The sequence below is a fragment of the Pseudophryne corroboree genome, chromosome 3 (assembly GCF_028390025.1).
Source record: "Pseudophryne corroboree isolate aPseCor3 chromosome 3, aPseCor3.hap2, whole genome shotgun sequence".
Classification (NCBI taxonomy): domain Eukaryota; kingdom Metazoa; phylum Chordata; class Amphibia; order Anura; family Myobatrachidae; genus Pseudophryne; species Pseudophryne corroboree.
In genome coordinates this window covers 360,973,496-360,987,070 of record NC_086446.1, presented here as the reverse complement: position 1 = coordinate 360,987,070, position 13,575 = coordinate 360,973,496, and the positions used below count along the sequence as shown (strand labels likewise).

The window sequence follows — 13,575 nt, the reverse complement described above, 5'->3', positions numbered from 1 at the left end:
CCCTTCACATCACCGTACCATGTACTGCTGAACCTTCCCAGGAGCGCAGTTAATACTACGCTTCCTCCTCGCTGCCGCCATCTTCACACTGGCCCCCACACTTGCTTGGGGGGGGGGGGGGGTCTCACTCACCACTTCAGCTCTGTAAAGGTGTTGGCGGCATGCTGCTGGGGAAAGCGATCTCCTGTGGCAGGGAGCGATCTGACCCCTCTGGTACTCAGTGTCCAGTCAGCAGAGACAATGGCTCAGATCCCACAGGGCAGACTCTGCTCCCCCACTTAGTCCCTCGCTACAAGGAGGCTGTTGCCGGCAGCCTCCCTGTAAAACAAAAGTCTAAAATTAAACTTTTCTAGTAAAGCTCCCCGAGCTGTGACCGACTCCTCCGGGCATATTTTCTAACCTGAGTCTGGTAGGAGGGGCATATAGGGAGGAGCAAGCCCACACTCTCAAACTCTTAAAGCGCCAATCGTTTCTGGTGGACCGATCTATACCCCATGGTACCAATGTGGACCCCAGTATCCTCTAGGACACAGGTTCTCAAACTCTGTCCTCAGGACCCCACACAGAATCACAAGTGAAATAATTAGCTCCACCTGCAGACCTTTTAAAATGTGTCAGTGAGTAATTAATACACCTGCTGGGTTACCTGCAAAACATGCACTGTGTGGGGTCCTGAGGACCAAGTTTGAGAACCCCTGCTCTAGGACGTAAGAAATTATGTATCTGTTTAAGTATGAGATAGACAATTTCTGCTACAGTGATGTTAAAGATTAGGCAACCTGGCATGGTCATCTCCCTGATCTGTGAATGAAGACAAGTGACAATGGATTGAAAAGAAAAGATTCTTCGTAATACTGACTACCTACACCGTTAAGTGTAAATGCTGATGCGAGCCACCTAATTGCTGCTTTCACATCGCAAAACCTGCTTTTGAAACAATTCTTAAAACGGGTCTGAGCAGTTAAACCCCCTTCACATCGCATGTTGTAACCCGTATATTACCATTTCATTACCGTTTTGGTACCTTTCAGATTGAACCCGTTTCACCCATACAAAACAGTGGTTGTCATTTTAAATGTTTATTTCCCGCTTCTGCCTGGTGAGATCACACATGGAGACAGCCTATCACCTTCTGGGGCTTGCAAATACCGTTTCAGACCCTTTCACACTGCACAATTAAACAGGTAGGACCCTGCTTTTTTTTTTACCATTTCAAAATACCGGTATTTTGTAAACGGTAAATTGAAGGTGACCCTTTCACATCGCAGCTCGAACCGTTTAGGAAGCCAGTAAAAACGGCAAATTACCGGGTACAAGCTGCAGTGTGAAAGGGGTATGAGAAACTTAGTGGATCAATGGATTTCTTCAAAATGAAAAGTTCAACCCCTCATCATGAGTCATATACTTAGATTTTTCTTTTCTAGAGAAATTGAGTACTTTGCCTAAACAAAGTATACTAAAATTCCATTCTGAGACTAAAATTAGGACTATGATTCCCTTTTATACATGGACCTTATTTATATTTGAACATTAACAAATAACAATGACACTATTGCAGTCATATAATCAAAGTAGGTAGGACTAGGTTTCTGTACAGAACACTTTACTGCTAAAGCACCAGCAGAATTAAGATCACTTAACAGAGCTCTTCATGTTGTATACTGTTTTGGTTACCTAATATAACTCAAGGTAAGACTAACACAATTAACTGAAAAGGTTTATTTAAATAAAGTTAAATACAATAAAACCAGAAGTCAAGCATATTTCTTGCCATTATACAACATTGTGCCAAGGTCAGATTAGCATCAAACTACATTGATTTAAGTCACAGTAGTTCCCTTGTCATAAGTTTAATCCTGAAGAGTACCTTCTACAACTTCACTTCTTGCACAGCACTGATGAACATGCCAGCTAGCACATAACTGCTCAAAACAGACTTGTCCTGCTAGATAATGTTTCCAGACCAAACCAACTTTAAACCACCAAGGATTGTAAACAATGTCATCTGACCTCCCCACTCTGATGTGTATAGAAATCATATTTTCTGTCATTAAATACTTTGGCCCAGCTATGCAGGAGCACCATGCCACCTGTAACAGGTAGAGACTGCCACACTGGGTAGTAAAACATTGTTCTCCTTCTAAAATGAAGCTTACAAGACCATTTGTAATTGCCCCACAGACACTGCAAGGTTACACATGTTTATTTACAGTCCATTGGAGGCGGCAATATTGCACAAGGCTGTTGTGTTAAACTTGTGACAAGGGATGAGTGTGGTTATTGCTACTCATATCAGGAAGGAGTCCTTTAACTTAAAGCTGCAGTTGTTTATTCTTCAACATTAAAACCCATGGACTTTCAGTTGGTCATCTTTAGCAAGTCCAACCTAGAACGAAACAAAAGATATATAATGCAAATATACAGCAAGACCACTTCTCAGCATTAGACACAATTACTAGTTTTAAGTTTAGATCAAACCGTTACTAGTTGTTTTATGTAGGAAAAATATAAATTGTAGTAAAAAAAAACACTAGACACTTCTGAAGTCTGATATTTAGGTCAAGTCCAGGACTACACGCTGCAATTACTTGTTACACTGAAGACTAAATAAACACATAACATTTGCCATTAAGCAAAATGGCTGGAATACATTAGCCTAGCAAGTATGTTTAAACGCATCATGTGCATCTAATTAGCTGTAAAATAAAATTATAGATTACACTTGGGATGTCTTACCTCAACAAGGAATTGACAAGCATTCTTGCGCTGATCACCCTGAAGCTGAATCACCTCTCCGTATTCTGGGTGTTCGACAACGGTACCATTGCAAGCAAATTTCTATTAAAAATAAATGTAAATTGAAAAAAAAATAAAAAAATAAAAATGTTTTTCACTCACCAGCAAAATAAAAATCCTGGAACTAGCCCAGCGAGTCGCAGTGTAACATACCTTTTTAAAGGCTTTAACTAGTTTCTTTTTGTCGTAATCATCAGAGATCCCCTGGACAGTGGTGAGGGTTTTCCTGCCGTTTCTCTGCTGGATCCTTATATGAATAGAATCCTCTGTCCCAGCTGGGAGCCAGTCATCACCCTTACTTGCATCAGCAAAGGGGTCTGCGAGAGAGACAAAGACAGAGTTAGCGCCGCCATTATCACCAACCCGACTGCAGAGACCAGCGCCCGGGGAGGAGAGGACGATAACAAGGTAACAAAGCAGTCGCTGAGGAATAAAGGCGGGACTTGTGGAGGCGAGGTAGGCACGCCCACCAACGTCACTACGCACGGAGAGAGAAAGCTGCGCCAGAGATTACGGAGAGAGAGAAGTCCGCCATCTTGTCGCCGCCGCCTCAGTCAGGATCTAGGAAAACAAGATGCCGGCTATGGGCCTTTCGTTGATCCTTTAGCCTGAGGCGCCGATTCTCGTACCAAAAACACCGTACCCGGTGATGAGACACAGACAACCATTTAGAGCAACTCACCCAAAAAAAAAACCAAGAGCCAATTTTATGCTTACATAATCAGATTCAGACAAGTCTATCCCCCACACACAGAGGTGACCGCATATTAACGCCGCGTCTTGAAAACGCCCAGAAGCATACTCGGTTATTTTAATACGTGTCACTGGCGACAGCAACAGATAAGTAAAAGCTAAAAAGCAGGAGCGAGGCCGCTGAACGAAGACTCACCGAAGGATTGGAGGTTCTGGATAGCTGACATACGATAAGATGGGGTTTCCTCGATGGGAACGGCGGCGAACCGGTGCTTGCAGGTGAGAGCGCGGTGATACTGCGTGGAGAGCTTGTGTAACACGTACCCGAGAAAATGGCTGCGCCGCCTTTTATACCTATGTGGGCTCGGGTTGACGTCAGCGCGCACGCTTGACGTATTGAATTCCGCCCCAGTCGGGTTGTGCATTTGAAATGCCATTGACGTGAGGTAACCGCCCCCCCCCCCCTCCCCTGTGGGCGGCGCCCGGCATTGGCAGCCGTGTCGGATACGTGCAGCGGTGCTGCTGTGTGCCCTGTGCCGCGCGCTGTAACTAGGCGACGGGTCACGAGGTTGTATTTATAATGTTTGTTGTTTGGGAACCAGGAATAGTTGTTATAGCTTTCATCTGGATCTTTCTGGATACCCACTTTCATCTGTATACGTCTATACGGTATCCAGACTCTAGGTCGACACCTATTGGTCGACACAGAAAACAGGTTGATACGGCCATTAGGTCAACATGAACAAGGTCGACATGGAAAAAGGTTTACATGAGTTTTACAAAAAATACAATTATTTTTTGAACTTTTTCGTACTTTAAGATGCACATGGACTACAATTGGGAACGGTAACCTGTGCAGAGCGCGCAGCGGTTGCGGAGCGAGACACCGTGCCGAAGTTCGCGAGCCATGCGAGGGGACACGGTGCACTAATTGGGGTTCCCCGTCACTTTACAAAGAAAATGACACCCAAAAAACTCATGTCGACCTTTTCCTATGTCGACCTTGTTCATGTCGACCTAATGGCCATGTCGATCTATTTCCTTTGTCGACCTAGTCACTGTCATACCCTCCAACTGTACATTTTTAATAGGTACAGTACCTTTTTTTATGGTCTGTACCGATTTTTGGCTGTCCTAACTTCCATTGAAAGTATTTGTACCAATTTTTATGTGTAAAATGTTGGAGGGTATGGTCACTTTCGACCAATAGGTGTCGACTTAATGTGTGTCGACCTAGACACTGTCGACCCTGAGTCCCATACCCCATCTATACTCACCTACCTGCCAGTATAACGGTTCTTGTATACAGTAAATAAACAAACTATTTAGATTCCTGGGAGGTGGCTTAGCGACACATGTCTTCTGGCCATGCTATGGGAGACGTGGTCGCTTCACTTGAAAAGGTAGCACACGGAGATGCTTAACTACTCACATATGAGGCCATACTCAATTGGAGAATCAGTACCTGCCGTAAGCCTTGCACATTCTGACACAATTGGGGTGAGTGGGGGCTTTGTTTTAATTGGGAAAACGGTTTTGCAAGATAAAAAAAAACTTCCTTACCACATGTCCAATTTTGGATTACTGCTGGTATGTGTGCTCCTGATACGGTATCCATTTAAAAAAAAAAAAAAGGTTGCAGGGTGTTCAGTGTTTGAAACTCTGTGGCGAGTAAAAAAAATAAAAAATACCTCACCAGGGTCTCCACGGCTCACGGTGGTCCGTCTCCCCTCCATCTTGCAAATTAGGAGGGGGTTGCTGGGAGTCCCGGGGGCTGCTGGTAGGTGCAAGGACCGCTGAGAGATGTAGTTCTCACAGTGGCTGGCTCTGTGGGTCACACACACATACTTACACAATTATACAGACACTTATACACACTTGCAAACACAGACATACCTGGCTCCCGATGTTGGACGTAGATGACACCACTTCAGAAGGTTATTACAGACTAATAATGCTAATTGGAAACTTATAGTTGCTTAATTAGTACTCGGGGGAGGGGTGGCGCTGCCGGGGTCCCACAGCAAGCCCCACTGATTTTCCCTAAAAATGATATTAGGACAAATCAGACTTGCACTGGAGGTGCAATAAAAAAAGGCACACTGCGTCCCATTTTTAGTACCCTAATTAAAAACCGAAACACAGCAGCTGCAGGAAAAACCGTGCATCACAGGGTTTTTCAAATTCCCTGCCAGCAATTGAAGCTGCCCATGGATATACACCAGAGAAGGGTTCTTTAGCTGCATTTGCATATAGGGAATCATTCCGAGTTGATCGTAGCTGTGCTAAATTTAGCACAGCTACGATCATCTTCCCTGACATGCGGGGGGACGCCCAGCACAGGGCTAGTCCGCCCCGCATGTCAGTGCCGCCCCCCCCGCACACATACAAAAGCATCGCACAGCAGCGATGCCTTTGTATTTGAGGAGTAACTCCCGGCCAGCGCAGCCCCTGGGGCTGGCCGGGAGTTAAATTTCGCTGCCCGTGAGACGTCACGCAGCCGCCGTGGCCCGCCCCCCCCCCCCCCCCCCCCCCCCCCAACGGTCCGGCCACACCTGTGTTGGCTGGACCGCTCCCCTAAACGGCGGCTTGACGCTGCCGTTCAGCCCCCTCCCGCCCAGCGACTGCCTCTGTCTCAGAGGCGATCGCTAGGCAACGAAAGCTGCCATGCGCCGGCGCACTGCGGCGCCGGCGCATGCACAGTTCCGACCCGATTGCTGCGTTGCGACAAACTGCAGCGAGCGATTGGGTCGGAGTGACCCCCATAGTTCAGAGGTTCCCTAACGCAGTCCTCAAGGCACCCCAACAGTCCAGGATTTAGGTATATCCATGACTCAGCACAGATGTTTAAATCAAATTGACTGAGGTGCTAATTAAGTCACCTGTGGCCAAGCATGGATACATTTAAAACCTGAACCATTGGGGTGCCTTGAGGACCGCGTTTGGGAACCTCTGATATAGTTGTAGATTAGTGCTGCTGCATCCACCTCTGAATCGGGCACCTATGGTCTTATAATGAGATGCAAACAGTTTAGCCACATCTGTTTGCAATCAGAGTTCGCCGCATCTATATGGGTGCAATACACCCCTTCATCTGTTTGTGAAGGTAGCGTTGTTGCAGCTGAGATGTGTACGATTCTGAAGTGCTCATAGTTGCTCAGACTTACAATGCAACTCCAATTCTTGTGCAGTTTCAAAAAATAGCAAGATCCGTTCACAGAACAACTCTGAATCAGACCTATAGTGTACAATGTATATCCTATGTAATTCTCTTAAACATGTCATTTTTGCACTTACATTTCTTGAATAACAGACACTTGGGCAATAATATGATTAAACAAAATTGGCACTACAAGGAACAGCATGCCTTCCAAATGCTGCTCCCATTCAATGCCTCTTGCACACAAGCAGACAAACAATTTGGCAGTTGCTCAATCATACCTGGAGATATGGAAGGCATGCTGTTCCTTGTAGTGCCAATAGGAGATCCTGGGGGTGGCTCCTGAGTAAGTTAGCTCTCTGTCTGGAAGTGTTTTAGTAATAGCCTTTATCATGAGGCCTACTGTGACAAATTACATGGCCCTATGTGGGCACTGCTATTATGTAGGTTAGGACTGCTGTATCAGAGAAGCCGTGACGTGGCCAGCAGCTAAACATGTGTTTGCAAACATTTGTGACTAATTCTCTGAATTTTATTACCAGATAGGTTCAGGGATGGTTACAGGTAATTTTCAGTGTGCGGAAGGGAATTTAGGGGTGGGGATTTGCACCCCCCTCCTCTCTGTCTGTTGTTTGTCTGTGACCCCTCCCCCTTTCAGCACCTGATATATAATTATCTCCAGGTATGATTGAGCAACTGCCAAATTGTTTGTCTGCTTGTGTGCAAGAGGCATTGAATGGGAGCAGCATTTGGAAGGAATGCTGTTCCTTGTAGTGCCAATGGGAGATCCTGGGGGTGGCTCCTGAGTAAGTTAGCTCTCTGTCTGGAAGTGTTTTAGTAATAGCCTTTATCATGAGGCCTACTGTGACAAATTACATGGCCCTATGTGGGCACTGCTATTATGTAGGTTAGGACTGCTGTATCAGAGAAGCCGTGACGTGGCCAGCAGCTAAACATGTGTTTGCAAACATTTGTGACTAATTCTCTGAATTTTATTACCAGATAGGTTCAGGGATGGTTACAGGTAATTTTCAGTGTGCGGAAGGGAATTTAGGGGTGGGGATTTGCACCCCCCTCTTCTCTGTCTGTTGTTTGTCTGTGACCCCTCCCCCTTCCAGCACCTGATATATAATTATCTCCAGGTATGATTGAGCAACTGCCAAATTGTTTGTCTGCTTGTGTGCAAGAGGCATTGAATGGGAGCAGCATTTGGAAGGCATGCTGTTCCTTGTAGTGCCAATGGGAGATCCTGGGGGTGGCTCCTGAGTAAGTTAGCTCTCTGTCTGGAAGTGTTTTAGTAATAGCCTTTATCATGAGGCCTACTGTGATAAATTACATGGCCCTATGTGGGCACTGCTATTATGTAGGTTAGGACTGCTGTATCAGAGAAGCCGTGACGTGGCCAGCAGCTAAACATGTGTTTGCAAACATTTGTGACTAATTCTCTGAATTTTATTACCAGATAGGTTCAGGGATGGTTACAGGTAATTTTCAGTGTGCGGAAGGGAATTTAGGGGTGGGGATTTGCACCCCCCTCCTCTCTGTCTGTTGTTTGTCTGTGACCCCTCCCCCTTCCAGCACCTGATATATAATTATCTCCAGGTATGATTGAGCAACTGCCAAATTGTTTGTCAGCTTGTGTGCAAGAGGCATTGAATGGGAGCAGCATTTGGAAGGCATGCTGTTCCTTGTAGTGCCAATTGGAGATCATGGGGGTGGCTCCTGAGTAAGTTAGCTCTCTGTCTGGAAGTGTTTTAGTAATAGCCTTTATCATGAGGCCTACTGTGACAAATTACATGGCCCTATGTGGGCACTGCTATTATGTAGGTTAGGACTGCTGTATCAGAGAAGCCGTGACGTGGCCAGCAGCTAAACATGTGTTTGCAAACATTTGTGACTAATTCTCTGAATTTTATTACCAGATAGGTTCAGGGATGGTTACAGGTAATTTTCAGTGTGCGGAAGGGAATTTAGGGGTGGGGATTTGCACCCCCCTCCTCTCTGTCTGATGATTTTCATTGCACCATGACTCTGTAATTGCCACAAAATCCAGGTTATCCCTTGTCATTATCGCAATTAGCTCTGGAATTTTGTCTCCTAAGCTCCTAGCATTTGCACACATAGCTTTAAGATTTTTGTCTGTGCATTTGTTATTAGTAGCCATGTCCAGACTGTACAAAATAAATGACAAGTTTAAAGTTGAAATTACCTGTTTGGGGATGTTGCTCAGTGTTTGATATATATATATATATATATATATATATATATATATATATATATTTTACTAATCAGGAATCACACTGTGTCCTTTACACCATGAATACACCTCCCTAAATGTAAAGATATAGTACACCTGACCACAATGAGCAAATGATCAAAGGAGGTAAACACCAGAGAGCATGCAATAATAAACTATGTTTCACTGTGCAACTTCCCCACACATGCAATGCCAATTACAAGCCAATCATTACATCAAAAAACATACATGAGTTTGCATAAGAGAGAGCTGTAGTGAGCAGTTTGGGGATGTCTTTTCATAGTGTAAAAAGACAGATAGCATTGGTACAGGTGAGAATTCAGATGGTTTTGGTAAGCTATTGACATAAATTTGAGTAGTTGCAGATGAAGTGGAAAGGTCTAGCAGCGTTCCTAACACAGGGTCAGATGTATTAACCTGGAGAAGGCACAAGGAAGTGATACACCAGTGATATGTGCAAGGTGATAAACACACCAGCCAATCAACTCCAATATGTAAATTAACAGTTAGAATCTGATTGGCTGGTGCGTTTATCACCTTGCACATATCACTGGTTTATCACTTCTTCATGCCTTCTCCAGGTTAATAAATCTGCCCCACAGATTTAAGTTATAAGTATGGGTTACTCAGGCTGGAGTAGTTTGAGGTGTAGAGGAACTGGACTCACATTTGTTTGAAAGTTGTCCTTTAGTGGTCAAGATTGTGGATAGATTGTTGGCCTTCTGTTTTCCTTCGGTTTAACGTCGGTGTAACGTCGAAATTATTTTTAAACTTGTAGTTTAACGGTTGTTCCTGTCTCAGGAGAAAGTCCTGAAACTTCAGGACAGGATTTGTTGCTTCCTATCTCGTCTGCAAGTGTCAATACATTCGGCAATGCAGGTGCTGGGCCTCATGGTGTCAGCATTCAACGTGGTGGAATACGCTCAATTTCACTCTCGCCCTCTCCAGAGGCTGATTCTAGCCAAATGGGACGGCCTGCCTCACCGGATCAGGTCTCAAATGATCTCATTGACTCCGGAGGTCCGTCTGTCGCTGCTCTGGTGGCTCCAGGACCAACATCTGTGCAGGGGCCGTCCATTCTGGATATCCGACTGGGTCCTGTTGACGACAGATGCCAGTCTAAGAGGTTGGGGCGCAGTGCTGGAGCAACACTCCCTTCAGGGGCGGTGGACCAAGGAGGAGTCCCTCCTCTCGATCAATATTCTGGAGTTGCGGGCGGTCTTCAGTGCCTTGAACCTAGCCCAGCATTTAATTCAGAACCGTCCTGTTCAAGTACAGTCGGACAACGCCACCACAGTGGCTTACATAAATCATCGAAGCCGCCTAGCAATGAAGGAAGTCTCACGGATTCTACAGTGGGCAGAACGCCATCTACCGGCCATATCGGCAATATTCATTCCGGGAGTCCTGATTTGGGAAGCGGACTTTCTCAGTCGTCCGGACGTGCATGCCGGCGGGTGGGGCCTCCATCCAGAAGTGTTTCAACTCCTAGTGGAAAGGTGGGGCCTTCCAGACGTAGATCTGATGGCGTCTCGACACAATCACAAAGTTCCGGTATTCGGAGCAAGGACAAGGGATCCTCAAGCAGCATTCGTGGATGCGCTGGCAGTACTGTGGAGGTTTCGGCTGCCGTACGAGTTCCCTCCGGTGTCACTCCTGCCCAGGGTAATTCGGAAGTTCAAGCAAGAAAAAGGAATTCTGCTTCTCATAGCTCCAGCGTGGCCCAGACGGCACTGGTTCTCAGACCTGCAAGGCCTATCGTCAGAGCGTCCAATTCTACTTCCACAATGCCCAGACCTCCTCGTTCAGGGCCCCTGTGTCTACCAGGACCTAGCCCGGCTGTTTTTGACGGCGTGGCTCTTGAAGCTTCCGTCTTAAGGGCTGAAGGGTTTTTCTCTGACGTCCTAGTGGATGCTGGGAACTCCGTAAGGACCATGGGGAATAGACGGGCTCCGCAGGAGATTGGGCACTCTAAGAAAGAATTAGGACTACTGGTGTGCACTGGCTCCTCCCTCTATGCCCCTCCTCCAGACCTCAGTTAGAATCTGTGCCCGGCTCGAGCTGGTTGCACACTAGGGGCTCTCCTGAGCTCCTAGTAAAGAAAGTATTTATTAGGTTTTTTATTTTCAGTGAGATCTGCTGGCAACAGACTCACTGCTACGAGGGACTTAGGGGAGAGAAGCGAACCTACCTGCTTGCAGCTAGCTTGGGCTTCTAGGCTACTGGACACCATTAGCTCCAGAGGGATCGAACACAGGCCCAGCCTCGGTCGTCCGGTCCCGGAGCCGCGCCGCCGTCCCCCTTGCAGAGCCAGAAGACGGAAGATTCCGAGGAGAAAATCGGCGGCTGAAGACTCCGGTCTTCATTAAGGTAGCGCACAGCACTGCAGCTGTGCACCATTGCTCCCCATGCACACCACATACTCCGGTCACTGATGGGTGCAGGGCGCTGGGGGGGGCGCCCTGGGCTGCAATTAGATTACCTTAAAAATGGCAAAAAACACATAATATAGTCTAATAAACTATATATGTGTAAAAATCCCCTGCCATAATATTAATATAAAGAGCGGGAGAAGCCCGCCGAAAAAGGGGCGGGGCTATCTCCCTCAGCACACTGGCGCCATTTCCTCTTCACAGCTCCGCTGGAAGGACGCTCCCCAGGCTCTCCCCTGCAGTTTCCAGGCTCAATAGGGTAAAAAAGAGAGGGGGGGCACTAAATTTAGGCGCTATACTGTGTATTATAGCTGCTATAGGGAAAATCACTTTGTGTAGTGTAATATCCCTGTGTTATATAGCGCTGTGGTGTGTGCTGGCATACTCTCTCTCTGTCTCCCCAAAGGACTTTGTGGGGTCCTGTCCTCAGTCAGAGCATTCCCTGTGTGTGTGCGGTGTGTCGGTACGGCTGTGTCGACATGTTTGATGAGGAGGCTTATGTGGAGGCGGAGCAGGTGCCGATAAATGTGATGTCACCCCCTGCGGGGTCGACACCAGAGTGGATGGATATGTGGAAGGTATTAACCGACAGTGTCAACTCCTTACATAAAAGGTTTGATGACATAACAGCCGTGGGACAGCCGGCTTCTCAGCCAGTGCCTGCCCAGGCGTCTCAAAGGCCATCAGGGGCTCAAAAACGCCCGCTACCTCAGATGGCAGACACAGATGTCGACACGGAGTCTGACTCCAGTGTCGACGAGGATGAGACATATACACAATCCACAAGGGGCATCCGTTGCATGATTACGGCAATGAAAAATGTGTTGCACATTTCTGACATTAACCCAGGTACCACTAAAAAGGGTATTATGTTTGGGGAGAAAAAGCAACCAGTGGTTTTTCCCCCTTCAGATGAGTTAAATGAAGTGTGTGAAGAAGCGTGGGCATCCCCTGATAAAAAATTAGTGATTTCTAAACAGTTACTAATGGCGTACCCTTTCCCGCCAGAGGACAGGGTACGTTGGGAGACATCCCCGAGGGTGGATAAAGCGCTCACACGCTTGTCAAAAAAAGGTGGCACTACCGTCTCAGGATACGGCCGCCTTAAAGGAGCCTGCGGATAGAAAGCAGGAGGCTATCCTGAAGTCTGTATATACACACTCAGGTACTATACTGAGACCTGCTATTGCTTCAGCATGGATGTGCAGTGCTGCAGCAGCGTGGTCGGATTCCCTGTCTGGTAATATTGATTCCCTTGACAGGGACACTATATTGCTAACCATATAGCATATTAAAGACGTAGTCTTATACATGAGAGATGCACAGAGGGATATTTGCCGGCTGGCATCTAGAATAAATGCAATGTCCATTTCTGCCAGGAGAGTATTATGGACTCGGCAGTGGACAGGTGATGCAGATTCTTAAAGGCACATGGAGGTTTTGCCTTACAAGAGTGAGGAATTGTTTGGGGATGGTCTCTCGGACCTCGTTTCCACAGCGACAGCTGGGAAGTCGACATTTTTACCCCAGGTTCCCTCACAGCCAAAGAAAGCACCGTATTATCAGGTACAGTCCTTTCGGCCCCAGAAAGGCAAGCGGGTTAAAGGCGCGTCCTTTCTGCCCAGAGGCAGGGGTAGAGGGAAAAAGCTGCACCATACAGCCAGTTCCCAAGAACAGAAATCCTCCCCTGCTTCCACTAAATCCACCGCATGATGCTGGGGCTCCACTGGTGGAGCCAGGTGCGGTGGGGGCCCGTCTCCGGAACTTCAGCGACCGGTGGGTTCGCTCACAGGTGGATCCCTGGGTTCTACAAGTGGTATCTCAGGGATACAAGCTGGAATTCGAGACGTCTCCCCCTCGCCGTTACCTCAAATCAGCCTTGCCAGCTACTCCCCCGGACAGGGAGGTAGTGCTGGCGGCAATTCACAAGCTGTTCCTCCAGCAGGTGATAATAAGTTCCCCTCCTTCAACAGGGACGGGGTTACTATTCCACAATGTTTGTGGTACCGAAACCAGACGGTTCGGTGAGACCCATTCTAAATTTAAATCCTAGAACACTTATATAAGAAGGTTCAAGTACAAAATGGAATTGCTCAGGGCGGTTATTGCAAGCCTGGAAGAAGGGGATTACATGGTATCACTGGACATCAAGGATGCGTACCTGCATGTCCCCATTTACCCTCCTCACCAGGTGTACCTCCGTTTTGTGGTACAAGACTGCCATTACCAATTCCAGA

At 46.9% G+C, this 13,575-nt stretch overlaps 1 protein-coding gene across 1 annotated transcript; it reads right to left on the bottom strand.

Annotated features, from left to right (window-relative positions):
- Positions 1 to 1,704: 1,704 nt before the first annotated feature.
- Positions 1,705 to 3,941, bottom strand: LOC135055598 (eukaryotic translation initiation factor 1-like). The gene is made up of 4 exons (XM_063959833.1): positions 3,686 to 3,941; positions 2,950 to 3,113; positions 2,737 to 2,838; positions 1,705 to 2,386 (listed from the first exon to the last, which is right to left on the bottom strand). The coding sequence occupies exons 1-4, from the start codon at positions 3,924 to 3,926 to the stop codon at positions 2,342 to 2,344; spliced, it is 552 nt and encodes a 183-aa protein (XP_063815903.1). The 5' UTR covers positions 3,927 to 3,941; the 3' UTR covers positions 1,705 to 2,341.
- Between the last annotated feature and the right edge of the window lie 9,634 nt (positions 3,942 to 13,575).